Here is a 21,734-nt window from a genome sequence, read left to right as displayed (position 1 = left end):
CAAAACTTGTTGCGAGGGCACGTAAAACTTGTTGCGAGGGAACGCAAAACTATTGCGAGAGAATTCAAACTATTGCAAGGGAACGCAAAACTATTGCGAGAGAATTCAAACTATTGCAAGGGAACGCAAAACTTTTGCGAGAGAATTCAAACTATTGCAAGGGAACGCAAAACTACTGCGAGAGAATTCAAACTATTGTGAGGTAACGCAAAACTTTAGTGAGAGAATTCAAACTGTTGCGAGGCAACACAAAACTATTGCAAGGGAACGCAAAACTATTGCGAGGGAACCCAAAACTATTGCGAGAGATCGCAAAACTATTGCGAGGGATCGCAAAACTATTGCGAGGGATCCCAAAACTATTGCGCGGGAACGCAAAACTGTTGCGAGAGAACGCAAAACTATTGCGAGGGAACGCAAAACTATTGCGAGGGAACGCAAAACTGTTGCGAGGGAACACAAAACTGTTGCGAGGGAACACAAAACTAATGCGAGGGAACACAAAACTATTGCGAGGGAACACAAAACTATTGCGAGGGAACACAAAACTGTTGCGAGGGAACACAAAACTATTGCGAGGGAACACAAAACTATTGCGAGGGAACACAAAACTGTTGCGAGGGAACACAAAACTATTGCGAAGGAACACAAAACTGTTGCGAGGGAACACAAAACTGTTGTTAGGGAACACAAAACTATTGCGAGAGAACGCAAAACTATTGCGAGGGAACGCAAAACTATTGCGAGGGAACCCAAAACTATTGCGAGGGATCGCAAAACTATTGCGAGGGATCCCAAAACTATTGCGCGGGAACGCAAAACTATTGCGAGGGAACGCAAAACTATTGCGAGGGATCGCAAAACTATTGCGAGGGACCGCAAAACTATTGCGAGGGATCCCAAAACTATTGCGCGGGAACGCAAAACTATTGCGAGGGATCCCAAAACTATTGCGAGGGAACACAAAACTGTTGCGAGGGAACACAAAACTATTACGAAGGAACACAAAACTGTTGCGAGGGAACACAAAACTATTGCGAGGGAACACAAAACTATTGCGAGGGAACGCAAAACTATTGCGACAGAACGCAAAACTATTTCCGAAAAAACATTCATCCTGGCCTCCTCAGGGACTCTGTATTTTCTTAATCCACAACATAAAGAATATTTGAAAGCTTTGTTTTTATTTTATTATTATTTTTATTTTATTTTATTATCCATTTTCAAGGCTTATACTTTCTACTAACTGAACTAACACTTCTATTAATTGGCCAAGAATAATTGAGTTAATTTCTTGGTTAATGTTTATTTTTCCAGTATACTGTTTGTACTGTTGTTCATTGTTAGTTCTCGCAGTTCATTATGCATTTACTAATGTTAATGTACACAATTTATAATGTTAAAAATGTATTCGTAGATTTACATTAATAATTGTTTTAAACGTATTGCTCATTGTTAGTTTGTGTTAATTTTGGGTATATAACCTTATTGCAAAGTGGTACCTGTATTTCTATGAAAGTGTTACTAATACATAATAATAATAATACGACTTACAGCCACAGCCTTAAACCCAAATCTCTGAATGCTGTCCTGAGATGCGGGTTGGTGCTGTTTTAGCAGCACAATATTAGGCAGGTGGTTTAAATGTTGTGGCTGATCGTTGTATATAATCACATTCGATTGCAATTCTCAGTAGACACAAGGGGAACTGACTCGCATATCGGCTTTGTTTTGATTGTAATGATTTTTATTTTTATACTTCCTCCATGACGGGCTGTTGTAGATGTCCCACGGCGCTCTGTCTGCATGCATGGCTTTGCTTGGCCATCTCTCTTTCTCCTCTCAGAAAGACTTCAGTGGAGATGAATCACCAAGTGCTCATGGGATTTGTAGTTCATGACTTACTGTAGACGAGATGTTTGCCAGTCAGCTGGTCACTAAAACACTTCTCAAGAACTACATTTCTCCCTTTCTGAAGAAAGAAAACACTGGTTTGGTCCACTGAAGTCTCTCGTTGATTCGAGTTCTTTAAAAGCTTTCTTTGTCCTTTCTGTTTCGTTCTAATGTTTGTTTCATATTTCAGGAGTGTTTGTGTTTTGAGGTTTAGTTTTTGATCAGTGATTTCAGGTTTCATAGCAAAGAACAACATCATAAACGTCACTGAGAACCAGGAACGGACATCTCGGGACACTTTACCGGCACTTTATTGTCCTTTCTATCACTCTTTCACTCTTTCTCTCACTCTTTCTTTCACTCTTTCTGTCACTCTTTCTGTCACTCTTTGTCACTCTTTCTATCTCTTTCTGTCACTCTTTCTGTCACTCTTTCTGTCACTCTTTGTCACTCTTTCTGTCACTCTTTGTCACTCTTTCTATCTCTTTCTCTCACTCTTTGTCACTCTTTCTGTCACTCTTTCTATCTCTTTCTGTCACTCTTTCTGTCACTCTTTCTGTCACTCTTTGTCACTCTTTCTGTCACTCTTTGTCACTCTTTCTATCTCTTTCTCTCACTCTTTGTCACTCTTTCTGTCACTCTTTCTCTCACTCTTTCTGTCACTCTTTGTCACTCTTTCTATCTCTTTCTCTCACTCTTTGTCACTCTTTCTGTCACTCTTTCTCTCACTCTTTCTGTCACTCTTTGTCACTCTTTCTATCTCTTTCTGTCACTCTTTCTGTCACTCTTTCTGTCACTCTTTGTCACTCTTTCTGTCACTCTTTCTGTCACTCTTTCTGTCACTCTTTCTGTCACTCTTTGTCACTCTTTCTGTCACTCTTTCTGTCACTCTTTCTATCTCTTTCTCTCACTCTTTGTCACTCTTTCTGTCACTCTTTCTATCTCTTTCTCTCACTCTTTCTGTCACTCTTTGTCACTCTTTCTATCTCTTTCTGTCACTCTTTGTCACTCTTTCTATCTCTTTCTGTCACTCTTTCTGTCGCTCTTTCTGTCACTCTTTCTGTCACTCTTTCTGTCACTCTTTCTATCTCTTTCTGTCACTCTTTCTGTCACTCTTTGTCACTCTTTCTATCTCTTTCTGTCACTCTTTCTGTCACTCTTTCTATCTCTTTCTGTCACTCTTTCTGTCACTCTTTCTATCTCTTTCTGTCACTCTTTCTGTCACTCTTTGTCACTCTTTCTATCTCTTTCTGTCACTCTTTCTGTCACTCTTTCTGTCACTCTTTCTATCTCTTTCTGTCACTCTTTGTCACTCTTTCTATCTCTTTCTGTCACTCTTTCTGTCACTCTTTCTATCTCTTTCTATCTCTTTCTGTCACTCTTTGTCACTCTTTCTATCTCTTTCTGTCACTCTTTCTGTCACTCTTTCTGTCACTCTTTGTCACTCTTTCTATCTCTTTCTGTCACTCTTTCTGTCACTCTTTGTCACTCTTTCTATCTCTTTCTGTCACTCTTTCTGTCACTCTTTCTATCTCTTTCTGTCACTCTTTCTGTCACTCTTTCTTAGGGTTGTGCCGATGGACGATATCATCGTCCATCGTGATGGCTGACCAACATCACGATGTCGAGCCACCATCGTGATGCCACGCCCCCTTTTGCGAGTCTTGCTAGTGTGACTCACTAATCCTAGTCTCTTCTATAGTTAACCTAAAAACTTTGCAGGGATTGCTCTGTAAATTAAATTGAGAATATAACTAATGCATATATGCTATTTTAAATACTGTAGTATATGCCAGAGACGTGACGTGTTAGTCTGTGAAAATACCGTGTCAGGCAGGCTACACAAATATTGATCTGGACATTGTTAGCTTCTTGTCTTTTTTTTTACATGTCTTACACTGTACATTTAGATTCAAATATGTTATGTTTAGGCTACAAGAAAATAGCCTTTATTAATTAATTATTAGTAGTTGTAGTGTCTCAGAAAGTCTTGCTCATTGTCACATAGCTCTTGTAAAGCGGCAGTTTAAGATAAACCCAGACCAGCGAACGTCAAATAACTTTTGTCTGGTTAATACTTTTAAAGAAACATTTCCTTGGCCATAAATCCATAATGTCAAATCAAATGAAAGAAACAAGGTGAATATGAATAACACACATTTATTAAAACATAGAAGAACAACAAATGAAACGGAACAACACTCAGACCGAAACTCGGCATTAACATTTCACTTATAATTAGCAGCACAATTAACTTCAGCACAGGCTACAAAATAAATTATGTTATTGAAATATTGTAAAGTGGTCACATGAACTACACAAATGAACGTTTAAAAAATAATATGCAAAATCGAATAGCTCCACAGCGGATGGCGAAAAATGCGTAAAGAAGTCTAATATCTTTCACCATAGACCATGTTTAAATTTCGATGTTTCTGGCCAGAAATACCAACATATTCACTTTATCTGGTTTTAATAAGCTGCGGATTGGAGTAACTACACTACCCGCTGTGCTGAAGACCAGCTCTGATGGAGTACTGGTAGCACATATGCACAGATATTTCCGTGCTAATCTTGCCATGAATGGAAACCTTTTGTCGTTCGTTTTCCACCAAGTCAGCGGGTCCTCTTCCCCATCAATGGCCATTTCCTGCAGGTACATGGTCATTTCTGCCTCGACCTTTTGCTCATCAGTGAGTAAAATAACAAAATTATAGTTTTTAAGTGGAAAATAGTATTTATGTAAAGAGATATATTAAAATAAAAAGTGCACAACTCTTAAGTGAAAGCTAAAAAAAAAAAAATGCTTCACGTGTCGTGCAACCTACTGATAAAGCGCCGAGTCATTAGTTGGGTTAGTAAAATAACGAAATTATAATTTTTCATATCATTTTTGAAAATTATATGAAATTATATTAAACCGACCCCCCCCCCCCACCGACGATATCATCGTCCATCGCGATGTTTTACTGTCAACATCGTCAACTGCCAATTTAGGGGACATCGCCCAACCCTACTCTTTCTATCACTCTTTCACTCTTTCTCTCACTCTTTCTTTCACTCTTTCTCTCACTCTTTCTTTCTCTCACTCTTTCTTTCACTCTTTCTCTCACTCTTTCTATCTCTTTCTGTCACTCTTTCTATCTCTTTCTTTCACTCTTTCTCTCACTCTTTCTATCTCTTTCTTTCACTCTTTCACTCTTTCTTTCTCTCACTCTTTCTTTCACTCTTTCTCTCACTCTTTCTATCTCTTTCTGTCACTCTTTCTTTCACTCTTTCTCTTTCTATCACTCTTTCTCTCACTCTTTCTTTCACTCTTTCTCTCACTCTTCTGTCACTTTCTATCACTCTTTCTTTCACTCTTTCTGTCACTCTTTCTCTCACTCTTTCTGTCACTCACTCTTTCTGTCACTCTTTCTCTCACTCTTTCTATCTCTTTCTCTCAATCTTTCTATCTCTTTCTCTCACTCTTTCTATCTCTTTCTATCACTCTTTCCATCTCTTTCTGTCACTCTTTCTCTCACTCTCTTTCACTCTTTCTTTCACTCTTTCTCTCACTCTTTCTGTCACTCTTTCTCTCACTCTTTCTCTCACTCTTTCTGTCTTTCTATCACTCTTTCTGTCAGTCTTTCGGTCACTCTTTCTATCACTCTATATCTCTTTCTATCACTCTTTCTATATCTCTTTCTATCACTCTTTCTGTCACTCTTTCTGTCACTATTTCTTTCACTCTTTCTGTCACTCTGTCACTCTATCACTCTTTTTGTCACTCTTTCTGTCACTCTTTCACTCTTTCTATATTTCTTTCTGTCACTTTCTATCACTCTTTCTGTCACTCTTTCTATATCTCTTTCTTTCACTCTGTCTTTCACTCTTTCTGTCACTCTTTCTGTCACTCTTCCTGTCACTCTTTCTATATCTCTTTCTGTCACTCTTTCACTCTTTCTATATTTCTTTCTGTCACTTTCTATCACTCTTTCTGTCACTCTTTCTATATCTCTTTCTTTCACTCTGTCTTTCACTCTTTCTGTCACTCTTTCTGTCACTCTTCCTGTCACTCTTTCTATATCTCTTTCTGTCACTCTTTCTATATTTCTTTCTGTCACTTTCTATCACTCTTTCTGTCACTCTTTCTATATCTCTTTCTTTCACTCTGTCTTTCACTCTTTCTGTCACTCTTTCTGTCACTCTTCCTGTCACTCTTTCTATATCTCTTTCTGTCACTCTTTCTATATCTCTTTCTGTCACTTTCTATATCTCTTTCTTTCACTATGTCTTTCACTCTTTCTGTCACTCTTTCTGTCACTCTTTCTATCACTCTTTCTGTCACTCTTTCTGTCACTCTTTCACTCTTTCTGTCACTCTTTCTGTCACTCTTTGTCACTCTATATCTCTTTCTGTCACTCTTTCTATATCTCTGTCTTTCACTCTGTCTTTCACTCTTTCTGTCACTCTTTCTATATCTCTTTCTTTCACTCTGTCTTTCACTCTTTCTGTCACTCTTTCTGTCACTCTTTCACTCTTTCTGTCACTCTTTCACTCTTTCTGTCACTCTTTCTGTCACTCTTTCTGTCACTCTTTCACTCTTTCTGTCACTCTTTCTTTCACTCTTTCTGTCACTCTTTCTATATCTCTTTCTTTCACTCTTTCTGTCACTCTTTCTGTATCTCTTTCTGTCACTCTTTCTGTATCTCTTTCTGTCACTCTTTCTATATCTCTTTCTGTCACTCTTTCTTTCACTCTTTCTATCTTTATTTCTTTCACTCTTTCTATCACTCTTTCTATCTTTCACTCTCTTTCTTTCCATCTGTCTTTTTCTCCATCTTTCTTTCACTCTTCCTTTCTTTCTCTCCATCTTTCTATCTATCTTCCTTTTTTCTTTTCGTCTTTCTTTTTCCATCTGTCTTCCACTCTTTCTATCTTAATTTCTTTACATCTTTCATCTGTATTTTGTATTTCATTCTTCTTTTCTTTCTCTCCATCTTTCTTTCTTTCACTCTTTCTATATCTCTTTCTTTCACTCTTTCTATATCTCTTTCTCTCATCTTTCTTTTTTCCTCCATCGTTCTTTCTATCTCTTCTTTTCTTTTTCTTTCTTTTTGTCTTTCTCTCAATCTATCTTTCCATCTTTCACTCTTCATTTCTTTTTCTTTCTTTTCGTCTTTCTTTCACTATTTCTATCTTCCTTTTTTCTTTCTTCTTATCTTTCTTTCACTCTTTCTGTTTCATGGATCTTTTCCTCTCTTTTCAAGCTGCCGTTGCTGTTTCAGGACTGTCTCACTCTCCCTCAGTCAATGAAGGTATTCTGTCTTAATAAAGGCCTTCTCTCTCTCTCTCTCTCTCTCTCTCGTTTAGCCGAGCTCGCTTTATCTCTCTTTGTATAATCAGCTCCTCGTGCTTGGCGTGTGTGTTGTGTTTGTGTCATCCTCCTACCTTGTGCTTGCAGTCGAATCCCATCCGTCCAAATAGTTGCTTTGTGTGTAATTGTCTCAGTGTACACACACACACACACACACACACACACACACACACACACACACACACACACACACACACACACACTCCCCATTCTCTTTAGGAAGATATCCTCAGTTTTTTTTCAATAACTTTCTTCTTTATGACTGAAGAATGAAATCACATGCATCAATCAGTCGTGTCTGAAGACTGTATATAAATACCAAATAAAAAAATATATATAGTTTTATATTTTTCTGCATTTGTAACATTTTTATGTTTGTTTTTTATAATGTTTTGAAACATTTCTGAAATTGCAATGCTTGTTCTCATGAGTACAAAACTAGTCATAAACATTTCAATACAATTCTATATAGCATTATAAACATAGGAAAACATCTTAGCAATATTTATTAAAGAAACATGTACACACTTGTTCTCCACTTTAAGCAGCCCAAAGTTTCTGTTATTGTAAAACGTTTCTGTAAACTGATTTTTATATTTATAGAAGTTTGATGTCATATCAGATTCATATCAAAAATGAATCTTTAACCATTTGTTTTAACGTATATGTGCATTACTGGGTTCTGCGTCCTCGTTCCCTGTAGCCACTCCATATATTTCTAATATATGTGAATTTCTGTTGGATGTTGCTCATTTTCTCCTCATGAATTTGAAATATCGTCCATTTTTCAGTGATATTTGTTTCATGGTTTGAGAGGTTTGGTTTATAGGTGTCAGTTTAGATATAATTCCAAGCAGCAGGGGTGTTGTGTATTATTGTCAGTGTCTTTCTGACTCTGTGCCGTGTGTGTGTGTGTGTGTGTGTGTGTGTGTAGGTTGGAGTCAGCTCGCTGCCATGCATTGTGTGATGTTACCTGATCTTCTGGGGTTGGATAAGTTCAGGCCTCCTCTCTTGGAGATGTTGGCACGCAGATGGCAGGACCGCTGCCTGGAGGTATTATCACCGTTCATATTACATGACATTACAATAGTTTTTTGGCATCTATATAATCTAAAGTGTTAAACATATTGCCTAAAAGATGTAAATCTTTCAGTGGCAATTTAAAAGCAATCATTACACAACTACAATTAAAATGCAAACACGGTTTGTTTTAGTACACAGTTTAATGTCATATCTTTATTTTTAAGTAAACATGTTTTTTGTGCCATTTTGGAAAGTCAACTTAACCTGCTGAATGACCTACTGTACAATTAGTTATTGTATTTCACTGTCGTGGCACAATAAAGATGAGAAGTGAGTGTAAACGGAGATTGTCTAGCAGAGACGGACCACTTCTATTAAAATCAATGAGAGAAATTGGAACGCACCATCTAAGAAGCTCCGAGTGCCCAACGGTAAACGCCCAACGGATGTAGAAATGAAGTCCCGCCTTACAGTTAAAAGAGCCAATCACCTTTTAGATACAAACCTCGCCTGTCAATCAACTCGCTATCGCGCATGTGCATTAGAAACACAAGCTGGGAAAATTGCTTTTTTTTGTGAGCATAATATGAGGTAAAGAATCACAATTTATTCCGGTATTGTCCGATTTTATTGCTGATGTGAAATATGCTCTTTGATCGTAATCTTGACCAAACGTTTTTAAAGATTTCAGTGTTTTCTCCATTTAAATAAATAGGAGCTGCGCTGACATGGCTGGAAACAGCCTCCCGAGAGCGTTCCAAAGATGGCCGACAGTGGACTGACTTTCTAGAAAGACTTGGGCGTAATGCAAATGCAAAACATCGTACTTCTCTTTGTCTTGAATGTGCGTTTTAATTGCCGATATGAAATAAAATGAACCGTTCAGTCACAGACCTACGACATGATTTCTTGAGTTAAATTAAACGCATAAACAGAAAACCGTTCATAGCAGGACCGTGTCTATTTTCTTTGTTTCGGCATTAAAAATCGTTTTTATTTGCGTAAGAAACCCTTTCCATACTGTGCAAATCTCTCTCTCGCTATCTCTCTCTCTCTCTCTCAAATATCTTGCAGCTTTAGCATCAACTAATCTCCTGGGACAAAGACACACTCTCCGTCTCTGAATGTGTGAACTAAAAAATTTTGATTTGTGAAGTGTGTTTGTATTGCAGGTTCGAGAGGCGGCCCAGGCTCTTCTGTTAGCAGAACTGCGTCGGATTGGTCAATTGGGCAGGAAGGACACTATCGACATGTGGGCGCCGTATCTGCCGCAGTATGTGGACATTGTTAGCTCCCGTAAGTATTACATTGAATACTTCTGTGTGTTTTACTGGCATGACAAATACAATGACTGACATAAAATGACAGTGATGGTAATAACAACAACGCCTAGCTACAAGCTCAAAAAAGCTAATGCCCAGCAACATGCTAGAAATGCGTTAAAATAGGTTAGCAATGCATAGCTATATGTTAAAATATGTTAGCAATCCCTTGCTATGAGTTAAAACATGTTAGAAACGCCCAGAAAATGCTAGCAATGCCTAGCTATAAGCTAAACTATGTTAGCAATGCCTAGCTATGTTAAAACATGCTAGAAATGCCCAGAAACATGCTAGCAATGCCTAGCTATATGTTAAATAGCAATGCCTAGCTATATGTTAAATAGCAATGCCTAGCTATAAGCTAAACTATGTTAGCAATGCCTAGCTATGTTAAAACATGCTAGAAATGCCCAGAAACATGCTAGCAATGCCTAGCTATATGTTAAATAGCAATACCTAGCTATATGTTAAATAGCAATGCCTAGCTATAAGCTAAACTATGTTAGCAATGCCTAGCTATGTTAAAACATGCTAGAAATGCCCAGAAACATGCTAGCAATGCCTAGCTATATGTTAAATAGCAATGCCTAGCTATATGTTAAAACAGGTTAGCAATGCCTAACTATATGTTAAAACATTTTAGCAGTGCCTAGCTATATGTTAAAATGTGTTACAATTGCCAAGAAACATGCTAACAATGCCTAACTGTATGTTAAAAAATGTTTGAAATGCCAAGAAACATGTTAAAACATGGTAGCAATGCCCAGAAACATGCTAGCAATGCATAGCTATATGCGATGACATGTTAGCAATGCCTAGCTATATGCTAAAACATGCTAGAAATGCCAAGAAACATGTTAAAACATGGTAGCAATGCCCAGAAACATGCTAGCAATGCATAGCTATATGCGATGACATGTTAGCAATGCCTAGCTATATGCTAAAACATGCTACAAATGCCAAGAAACATGTTAAAACATGGTAGAAATGCCCAGAAACATGCTAGCAATTCATATCTATATGCTATGACATGTTAGCATATAGATAGAATAGATAGATAATAAATAGATTATGATTTTGTTTTTTTGAGCATGGTGGGTGTGTCTGGCCTGTAGTCATTTATAGGAGCATCTTGTGGAAAGCATTAGCGCATGTATATGTCTGCATCTGGGCGGTTGGTGGGAGGTGAGCAGTGACCCCTGGGAATGGTTGGCATGGTTACGGGTGCTGGTCAGTGTAGTGTTACCGTGGCAGCAGTGACCTCAGCAGGGTACAGGACTGCAGGGGTCAGTGAAACCGATCTGTCACACACAAACACACACACACTTTTCGTGGTCTCTATCTTGTGGCATTTTGGTATTTGTTTTCATGATTAGATGTAAACAAACACACACAGTCTAATCATTACGGTTATATGCATGTGTATCAACACTGATCAATACGACTCGTCGTCCTTAATCAGTAATTACAATTTGTTTAAGTGTCCAAACCATCTGCCTCCGATTAAAAGATACATTACAGTTCATTTTCAACAACATTTCTTGTTATTTATGCAATTTTCTTTAACTTCATTAAGTGTTTTTAGACAATATAAGGGAGCATAAAAGTGAGTAATTTGTCAGTTTGTTCCCCGTAAAAACGTAAACGCCAACGCTGGGTTGCTTTTACAGCATTGCTCTGTTTGTTTGAGCGTCCCGACCAGCCTGACATGGACACATTGACACGAGTTTAACACAGACTGTCTATAAATGATATATTCCATTTGGTGTAGGAAGTGACAAGTTAAGTTATAAAGTTTAGCTTTTTATGAAGTTCAACTCCTCTAAATTCAAATGACCCATAAACTTTTCCATTTCCAGCGTGAATCACAGAATAAACAAACAGATCAAGCTCTTTAAAAACTTTCATACCACGTTGCCAGCTGTCCTGAATGCACGACACTAGCCATATGAGTCTTTTATTGCACTCAGACCGAAGTGTTTTACCAAAGCAGTCATGTTTTTAAGCGTATCTGTTCGCTTATTCCAGTTAAAGGTCACTCTCCATACGGCACAAACAGGACTGATGCACGCTGCGCATTAGAGGCTCTGGAAATGAATAAGTGACCTTTTACTGTTCACAATAACAAGGGGAATAAACGACAGACTCGGAGTAAAAACAGACACATTCACTCAGCCTGTGAGGTCAGACAGGTGCATTCTGGGCTCTGTGATACGCGTGCTAACGGTGAAATGTGTTGTGGTGAATGTGGTTGTTGAGATTAAGGAATAGAGTAAAAGTGAAATAAACCATACAAATGGAAGTCTTAAACACTCGTTTTCATGTGCTAAAGATCTTGAAATGACATTTAAAGGAACAGTTCTCTCAAAAATGACAATTTTGTCATCATTTACTCACCCTCGTGTTGTTCGAAACCTGTAAGACATTACATGATAAACAATGAGCACTTCTGAGAAAGAATTAGTTCCTGCATTTCAGAACATTTGCTGCGTTGAACACATGAAAGATGTTTGAAGGTTTAGTTTAGGTTGTATTCCATGTTGATTGTTCAGAATGTGAGTCAGACTTTATGCTGTCAAATACACAAGACATCCATATGTCACATGTGTGTGTTCTGTGTTCTGGGTGCTATTTAGACGTCACTGCATTAACTCCACGAAATTCACTTACACTCTCACTCTAACTCACACACACACACACACACACACACACACACACACACACACACACACACACACACTCACTCTAACTCACACACACACACTCACTCTAACACACACACACACACACACACACTCACTCTAACTCACACACACACACACACACACACACACTCACTCTAACTCACACTCACACAAACACACTCACTCTAACACACACACACATTCACACACAAACACGCACACATTAACACACACTCACAAACACACATACACTCATTCACACTCACACACTCTTAACACACACACACACTCACTCACACACACACACTCTTAACACTCACACACACATACACACACTCTCACACACACACACACACACCCACACACTCACACACACACACACTCTTAACACTCACACATAAACATACACACTCACACACTCTAACACTCACACACACACACACACACACACACACACACACACACACACACAAAGGCTTGCCCTTTATTACATATTAACAATTTTAAAATGTTTTTTTTCCATTTCAAATACAAATTTTTATATATATATTTATGTAATTATAATTTAAGTTTTCGTTTTATTTAATTTAAATTTTTACATTTGTAATATATATATATATATTTTTTTTTTTTTTAATTTTTAAATGTATTTTATTTAATATTATTACTTATTTTATTTGTATTCTTTATTTAATTTTTTACTTATGTTTCATTAAGTTTTATTTAAAAAAAATATTTTTATTAACTACAATTTTAGATTTTATTTAATTTTAATTTAACATTTAAATTGTATTTCCTTTCATTTACTTTTTAATATTTATAAAAATTTGTATTTTTTATTTAATATAAGTTTTATTTAATTTATATTTTACATTTTATTTCCTTTCATTCAATATTTTATTTTATTTTTGGAAGTGCTGTCACTTCCTGTTCTAGCCATCCAATCATGTGCTCTCTCTCTCTCTCTCTCTCTCTCTCTCTCTCTGTATCACCTTCACCGCTCAAGCTCGACTCCCTTGTTAGATGTCCAGGGTCGGGATTAACCCTTCCCAGCATCCCCTGGGCTGATCAGTGGTGAGATGTGGGGCGATCAGTGGGGGTTGAGGATGAGCAGGTGATTAAACCAGGCCTCAGGCGGTTCTTCCATAAGAGAGCGCTCTGCCTCACGGATGTGCATCTATAATCCCACACAGCTTGCGTCGTTTCCCGGCACACACACCCTTAGGCTGAAAGCTACCCACACACACCACAAAAAATCCACGTTTATCTTAAAGGAATATTCTGAGTTATTTACTACTTAAGCTCAATCGACAGCAGCAGTGACATGCTGTCGATTTCCACAGAAAATCATTCTTTACTGTCCCTCGGTGTGTTTAAATAAACAGGAAATGCACTTACGGTATGCTTAAACTGGAAGCTTAGCAGGCAAGCAGCATTGTTAAGATATGTAAAAAAATATGCATCACATGTTTCGGAAAGTACAGTGGCAAGAAAAAGTAAGTGAACCCTTTGGTATGACCTGCATTTATGTGTAAATTTGTCTTAAAATCTGGTTTGATCTTCATCTAAGATACATTAATGAACAAACACAATCTGTTTTAACTAGTTACACACTCATTGTATTGATCATAATGCGTACATCATTCAAACGTTCACAGTGTAGGTTGGAAAAAGTATGTGAACCCCTAGGCTAATGATGTCAACAAATGCTAATTACAGTCAGGATTTGGCAATTAATGGAATCCAATTAATGAAATGAGATTGTAGGTGTGGCTTACAGCTACTTTGACTTATAAAAAGCACTCAAACATTTTGAGTTTGCTATTTACTAGAAGCATCTGCTAATGTGGACCGTGCCTCACAAAAATGAGATCTACAATCAAGAATTGTTGCTTTGCATAAAGCTGGAAAGGGTTATAAAGTTGTCTCGAATAGTATAGATATTCATCTGTCCACAGTTGGACAAACTGTCTATAAATGGATTTAGTACTATAGGTACTCTCACTAGAAGTGGCCGTTAGATGTTCATCTGTCCACAGTTAGACAAACTGTCTATAAATGGAGATGATTTAGTACTATAGGTACTCTCACTAGAAGTGGCCGTTAGATGTTCATCTGTCCACAGTTAGACAAACTGTCTATAAATGGAGGTGATTTAGTACTATAGGTACTCTCACTAGAAGTGGCCGTTAGATATTCATCTGTCCACAGTTAGACAAACTGTCTATAAATGGAGGTGATTTAGTACTATAGGTACTCTCACTAGAAGTGGCCGTTAGATGTTCATCTGTCCACAGTTAGACAAACTGTCTATAAATGGAGGTGATTTAGTACTATAGGTACTCTCACTAGAAGTGGCCGTTAGATGTTCATCTGTTCACAGTTAGACAAACTGTCTATAAATGGAGGTGATTTAGTACTATAGGTACTCTCACTAGAAGTGGCCGTTAGATGTTCATCTGTTCACAGTTAGACAAACAGTCTATAAATGGAGATGATTTAGTACTATAGGTACTCTCACTAGAAGTGGCCGTTAGATGTTCATCTGTCCACAGTTAGACAAACTGTCTATAAATGGAGGTGATTTAGTACTATAGGTACTCTCACTAGAAGTGGCCGTTAGATGTTCATCTGTCCACAGTTAGACAAACTGTCTATAAATGGAGGTGATTTAGTACTATAGGTACTCTCACTAGAAGTGGCCGTTAGATGTTCATCTGTCCACAGTTAGACAAACTGTCTATAAATGGAGGTGATTTAGTACTATAGGTACTCTCACTAGAAGTGGCCGTTAGATGTTCATCTGTTCACAGTTAGACAAACAGTCTATAAATGGAGATGATTTAGTACTATAGGTACTCTCACTAGAAGTGGCCGTTAGATGTTCATCTGTTCACAGTTAGACAAACAGTCTATAAATGGAGATGATTTAGTACTATAGGTACTCTCACTAGAAGTGGCCGTTAGATATTCATCTGTCCACAGTTAGACAAACTGTCTATAAATGGAGGTGATTTAGTACTATAGGTACTCTCACTAGAAGTGGCCGTTAGATATTCATCTGTTCACAGTTAGACAAACAGTCTATAAATGGAGATGATTTAGTACTATAGGTACTCTCACTAGAAGTGGCCGTTAGATATTCATCTGTCCACAGTTAGACAAACTGTCTATAAATGGAGGTGATTTAGTACTATAGGTACTCTCACTAGAAGTGGCCGTTAGATGTTCATCTGTCCACAGTTAGACAAACTGTCTATAAATGGAGGTGATTTAGTACTATAGGTACTCTCACTAGAAGTGGCCGTTAGATATTCATCTGTCCACAGTTAGACAAACAGTCTATAAATGGAGATGATTTAGTACTATAGGTACTCTCACTAGAAGTGGCCGTTAGATGTTCATCTGTTCACAGTTAGACAAACTGTCTATAAATGGAGGTGATTTAGTACTATAGGTACTCTCACTAGAAGTGGCCGTTAGATATTCATCTGTTCACAGTTAGACAAACAGTCTATAAATGGAGATGATTTAGTACTATAGGTACTCTCTCTAGAAGTGGCCATTAGATATTCATCTGTTCAGTTAGACAAACTGTCTATAAATGGAGATGATTTAGTACTATAGGTACTCTCACTAGAAGTGGCCGTTAGATGTTCATCTGTCCACAGTTAGACAAACTGTCTATAAATGGAGGTGATTTAGTACTATAGGTACTCTCACTAGAAGTGGCCGTTAGATGTTCATCTGTTCACAGTTAGACAAACAGTCTATAAATGGAGATGATTTAGTACTATAGGTACTCTCACTAGAAGTGGCCGTTAGATATTCATCTGTTCACAGTTAGACAAACTGTCTATAAATGGAGATGATTTAGTACTATAGGTACTCTCACTAGAAGTGGCCGTTAGATATTCATCTGTCCACAGTTAGACAAACTGTCTATAAATGGAGGTGATTTAGTACTATAGGTACTCTCACTAGAAGTGGCCGTTAGATGTTCATCTGTTCACAGTTAGACAAACTGTCTATAAATGGAGGTGATTTAGTACTATAGGTACTCTCACTAGAAGTGGCCGTTAGATGTTCATATGTCCACAGTTAGACAAACAGTCTATAAATGGAGATGATTTAGTACTATAGGTACTCTCTCTAGAAGTGGCCGTTAGTTATTCATCTGTCCACAGTTAGACAAACTGTCTATAAATGGAGATGATTTAGTACTATAGGCACTCTCACTAGAAGTGGCCGTTAGATGTTCATCTGTCCACAGTTAGACAAACTGTCTATAAATGGAGATGATTTAGTACTATAGGTACTCTCACTAGAAGTGGCCGTTAGATGTTCATCTGTTCACAGTTAGACAAACTGTCTATAAATGGAGATGATTTAGTACTATAGGTACTCTCTCTAGAAGTGGCCGTTAGATGTTCATCTGTCCACAGTTGGACAAACTGTCTATAAATGGAGGTGATTTAGTACTATAGGTACTCCCACTAGAAGTGGCCGTTAGATGTTCATCTGTCCACAGTTGGACAAACTGTCTATAAATGGAGGTGATTTAGTACTATAGGTACTCCCACTAGAAGTGGCCGTCCAGCCCAGGTGACTCAAAGGGAACACCGCAGAATGCTTAATAGGCAGGGGGTTCACATACTTTTTCTTTCCACTGTATTAACATTACACTTAAACATGACAAGTGTTTAGCCCTGTTCACACCGCTAGCAACACGCAGCGACAAAGAGACACAATCTCATTCATTTTCAATGAGAGCTGGTGATTTCTGGCAACACGAGCGACAGTCACTGTTGGCGACTAGATGTGGGCGTGGCGACGCGACAGAGTTAAGAAAAGTGTAACCAACAAGCGGCAATCGGGAGCGACTACCAATGAAAGTGAAGGCATCGCAGCTCATGCCATCCGACTCGAGTCGAGTACAGGCAGGACAGAGAAGTTAAAGTTTCTGTGAGCGATTTCACTCTTCTTTATCATTTGTCTGTAACCACATGCATGCGTGGGAGACCGTGTCAGAATTTGTGGGCATTCGAAATAAGTTGGATTCATTCATTGATGAAACATTAGTCAGCATTCTTTTCATCTTCATTAAATATTTACTTGATTGTCATCTTAATGATTTTTGGTTTGTGGCATATGTTATTGTGGTAAATAATCACAATCAGATGTGATCGGAGCAGCCATGCTGAGAAACTGTCTTGCGAGCAGTCTGACTGCAGCTGGTCAGAATTTTTAAATGTTCCCCTGTGAACAGAGAGAGGTACAGTGAGAGAAACAAAGGATGTAAGAGAGAGGGGGCGGGGTTAACTAGACTGGGTGTACGCAGTTTGTCATGATTGACACGGGTGTTTGACCTTGCTGGAGGCTGATTTTGACCAACCGACAGTCTCTCTGTGTGTGTGTGTGTGTGTGTGTGTGTGTGTGTGTGTGTGTGTGTGTGTGTGTGTGTGTGTGTGTGTGTGCGCGCGCGCGCGCGCACGTGTATATCATATGTTCATATCATGCTGAGAAGCCCTCTTGTGTTTATATGCCTCACAGAAGACACACAAACCTCAACACAATCACAGTTCAAGCATCAAAGTAGAACTGAAAACACACACATAAACACAGCCCGACACTCAGCGGGTCACCGGGTTGGTATTAGGGATGTGCACGAGTAGTCGATTATATGAATATACGCAATAATTAATAGAATAGTAAAAATACAAAGTTTTGCTTTGCCGGCCATATATACAGTGAGATGCATGTTAAATTCTGAACACACAAACTAAAACGGGCAGTTATAACAGAATGCACCAGGTGGCGCTGTTGAGTGCGGACACAAGTTGATCACGTTTGTTGAGCAAACGGTCTGTCAGTACGTTCAGATGGACACCAGTAAAGCGGGTTATTGTGAGGTTACTGTAAGCTGGGTTCCTTTTTAAATATACTGGATAAGCGATGTACACTTTACTCTCGTATAAGTGCAGCTGGTCTGACAGCAGCGTCCCCATAGCAACGTAATCCCCACGACGCTTCTGTAAACAACAAACATGGCATCCGAGAAAGACTATGCTAGCTGAGGTAAGGGACATCCCATAATTTAAACTGGTGTGTATAAATGAGTATAGTTTACGGAGCACGTGGATATGCTTGTTTTTCTCAACAAAAACATGAGATTAAACATGAGAACTGTTATATGGTGAGTGTTTATATTAGAAGTAGACCGATATATCGGTTGTACCGATTAATCGGTGCCGATAGTTGCTATCGGCTATCGGCAAACATCTGTTGAACAATCGGTATCGGCAAACATCCGTTGAACAATCGGCTATCGGCAAACATCCGTTGAACAATCGGTTATCGGCAAACAGCTGTAGAACTATCGGTTATCGGCAAACATCTGTTGAACTATCGGTTATCGGCAAACAGCTGCTGAACTATCGGTTATCGGCAAACATCTGCTGAACTATCGGTTATCGGCAAACAGCTGTTGAACTATCGGTTATCGGCAAACATCTGCTGAACAATCGGTTATCGGCAAACATCTGTTGAACTATCGGTTATCGGCAAACATATGTTGAACTATCGGTTATCAGCAAACAGCTGTTGAACTATCGGTTATCGGCAAACACATGTTGAACTATCGGTTATCAGCAAACAGCTGTTGAACTATCGGTTATCGGCAAACACATGTTGAACTATCGGTTATCAGCAAACATCTGTTGAACTATTGGTTATCGGCAAACAGCTGTTGAACTATTGGTTATCGGCAAACATATGTTGAACTATCGGTTATCGGCAAACATCTGTTGAAGAAGCGGTTATCGGCAAACATCCGTTGAACTATCGGTTATCGGCAAACACCGGGCAAACTTTCGGCAAACAGCTGTTGAACAATCGGTTATCGGCAAACATCTGTTGAACAATCGGTTATCGGCAAACATCTGTTGAACTATTGTCTACCGGCAAACATCTGTTGAACAATCGGTTATCGGCAAACATCTTCATGAATAATTAATTTTATTTTTAAATGACAGTGAACAGTTTCATGTCTGTCCTTGTATTTTTCATCTGGTTGAGGTTGATGAGGGTTTTAGAAAGTAATCATTCATAAACACATTTCCTCCTCGTCTAATTCTGTTTTTATAGTATTTACTTTTAGTACCACTGATTTAAATGGATAGTTTGCCCAAAAATAAAGATTCTGTTATTATTTACTCACCCTCATGTTGTTGCAAAGCCCTATGAATTTCTTCTATGAAACACAAAAGGTGATGTTAGGCAGAATGAAGCCTCAGTGACATTCCTCGTATAAACAAATGATGCAATGAAGGTAAATGGTGACTGAGACTAGCAAGTATTTTTATTACGTGATATTCTCATAGTTTAATATTGAAAGTCTGGTTTTGGACGAGGCTAAAACAGTCAAATATAGTACCAAAAATAAATGATGAAGGCCTGGTAAAACGTTTCCAATTCGGTTTTGATGTAACCTTCATATAACCAAACGCAAAAACTTGAAATTTGATGGGTATTTAATTTTTTCCCCTTTTTATTCCCAATTTGGAACGCCCAATTCCCAATGCGCTCTAAGTCCTCGTGGTGGCGCAGTTACCTGCCTCAATCTGGGTAGTGGAGGACGAATCTCAGTTGCGTCTGAGACCGTCACTCCGCGCATCTTATCACGTGACTTGTTGAGCGCGTTACCGCGAAGACATAGCGCGTGTGGAGGCTTCACGCTATTCTCCGTGTCATCCACGCACAACTCACCACGCGCCCCACCGCTAGCGAGAACCACATTATAGCGACCACAAGGAGGTTAACCCATGTGACTCTACCCTCCCTAGCAACCGGGCCAATTTGGTTGCTTAGGAGACCTGTCTGGAGTCACTCAGCACACTCTAGATTCAAACTCGCGACTCCAGGTGTGATAGTCATCGTCAATACTCGCTGAGATACCCTGACCCAAAGTAACTAAAAAATTAAGAGTAATCCCTTACTTTACTTTTTCAATGATAAAGTAATTTAATTACAGTAATGAATTACTCAGTAATGCATTACACCCAAAGTGAATGGGGCCAATTCGTAAATACTCGCCGTTTCAAAAGCATAGCCACAAGACGTAAACAATATGTGTTAACTGGGGCTAATGATTTAGCGCGTTAATTTAGTGTTATTAATTATATAACAAATATGAGACCGTCAATCCGCGCATCTTATAACGTGGCTTGTAGAGCGCGTTACCGTGGAGACGTAGCATGTGTGGAGGCTTCACGCTATTCTCCGCGGCATCCACGCACAACTCACCGCACGTCCCACCGCGTGCGAGAACCACATTATAGCGACCACAAGGAGGTTACCCCACGTGACTCTACCCTCCCTAGCAACCGGGTCAATTTGGTTGCTAAGGAGACCTGACTGGAGTCACTCAGCACACCCTGGATTCATACTCGCGACTCCAGGGGTGATATTCAATGACGAATTTACTGTTACTCCTTCAGCAGCTATATTTAAAACGTCCTCACAGGAGTGCTCACTATTTTTTATATTAATATCAGGGTCAAATATCACAAAATATAGTTATATATGTAAATGTACACTTAATAATCAATTGCAAGTTTGCTAGATTTACCCTTATAAATATAGGCTTTCTGGTATTCTGCTGCTGTTTTTCACACTTTGAGTCTGTTCTGCCAATCAGGGCTTGATCTGTCTGACAGAGCTTATAGAGCTCTCTCTCTGAGGGTACACCCGGGGTCTGGCACTCATTAATTAGTGCAGTGTCGAGATTCTCACCTTTAAGCAGCATTGATTACTTTGCAGGCCCTTTAATGAAAGCTTATTTTAATTGGTAATTCCAGGATAAGCGGCGAATGAAGTCGGCGAATAAAAATGGTCGTAATCAGCCGTTAAAGCTTAATAAAGCCTCGATAATGCAAAGCACCAATAAACCCTGATGAGCTTTTTAAGGTGGCTGTCAGGAAACGAGACTGAAGTAGTGACATTTTACGTGGAACGTTTTTTTGTCAATTGTAAAATGCAATGGCGTTTTTAACATGTAAACTGTGATTTGTGTGTACAGCGGGAGCCGCCCCAGAGACCACCCAACTTGCCCCGCCCCCTCCGGAAGCTCCACCCACTGAGCCCAAAGCTCCAGAGGAAGAAATGGACATGGCGGATGATGACATCACAGCAGGTACGGGAAACCCTAATCATCAGCCTGAAAGTTCATCCAAAAATATTGCGATTCTGGCGTTATTTACTTTTTCTTCTGAGGAACACAAACTAATCCACGTGTGCTTCATATTTCAAGTCTTCTGAAGCCCTACGAGCGCACGGTGTAAGAAACCAACTCAAATTTCAGTGTTGCGTTATTCTTTATTGACGTCATTCTCCAGTCACCATTCTGTGCAACTGGTGACGTTTCTCTGTTGTGATGAAGTAAAGTGTGAGAGA

The 21,734-nt window shown here is 38.8% G+C and overlaps 1 protein-coding gene across 4 annotated transcripts in view; it reads left to right on the top strand.

The window, feature by feature from the left end:
• LOC127627827 (WD repeat-containing protein 7-like) overlaps positions 1–21,734 on the top strand; it is a 143,501-nt gene that overhangs the window by 54,818 nt on the left and 66,949 nt on the right. For 2 of the 4 annotated variants that reach the window (XM_052104398.1, XM_052104396.1), the window contains 4 exons: positions 7,146–7,193; positions 8,187–8,305; positions 9,448–9,571; positions 21,361–21,474. In XM_052104398.1, coding sequence (XP_051960358.1) covers positions 7,146–7,193; positions 8,187–8,305; positions 9,448–9,571; positions 21,361–21,474 — 405 coding nt within the window. The remainder of the gene's footprint in view (positions 1–7,145; positions 7,194–8,186; positions 8,306–9,447; positions 9,572–21,360; positions 21,475–21,734) is intronic. The other 2 variants (XM_052104399.1, XM_052104397.1) reach the window with 1 other exon arrangement.

The sequence above is a fragment of the Xyrauchen texanus genome, chromosome 34 (assembly GCF_025860055.1).
Source record: "Xyrauchen texanus isolate HMW12.3.18 chromosome 34, RBS_HiC_50CHRs, whole genome shotgun sequence".
NCBI lineage: Eukaryota > Metazoa > Chordata > Actinopteri > Cypriniformes > Catostomidae > Xyrauchen > Xyrauchen texanus.
Note: the sequence above shows the minus strand (reverse complement) of the source record. Positions and strands in the feature narration are given on the sequence as shown.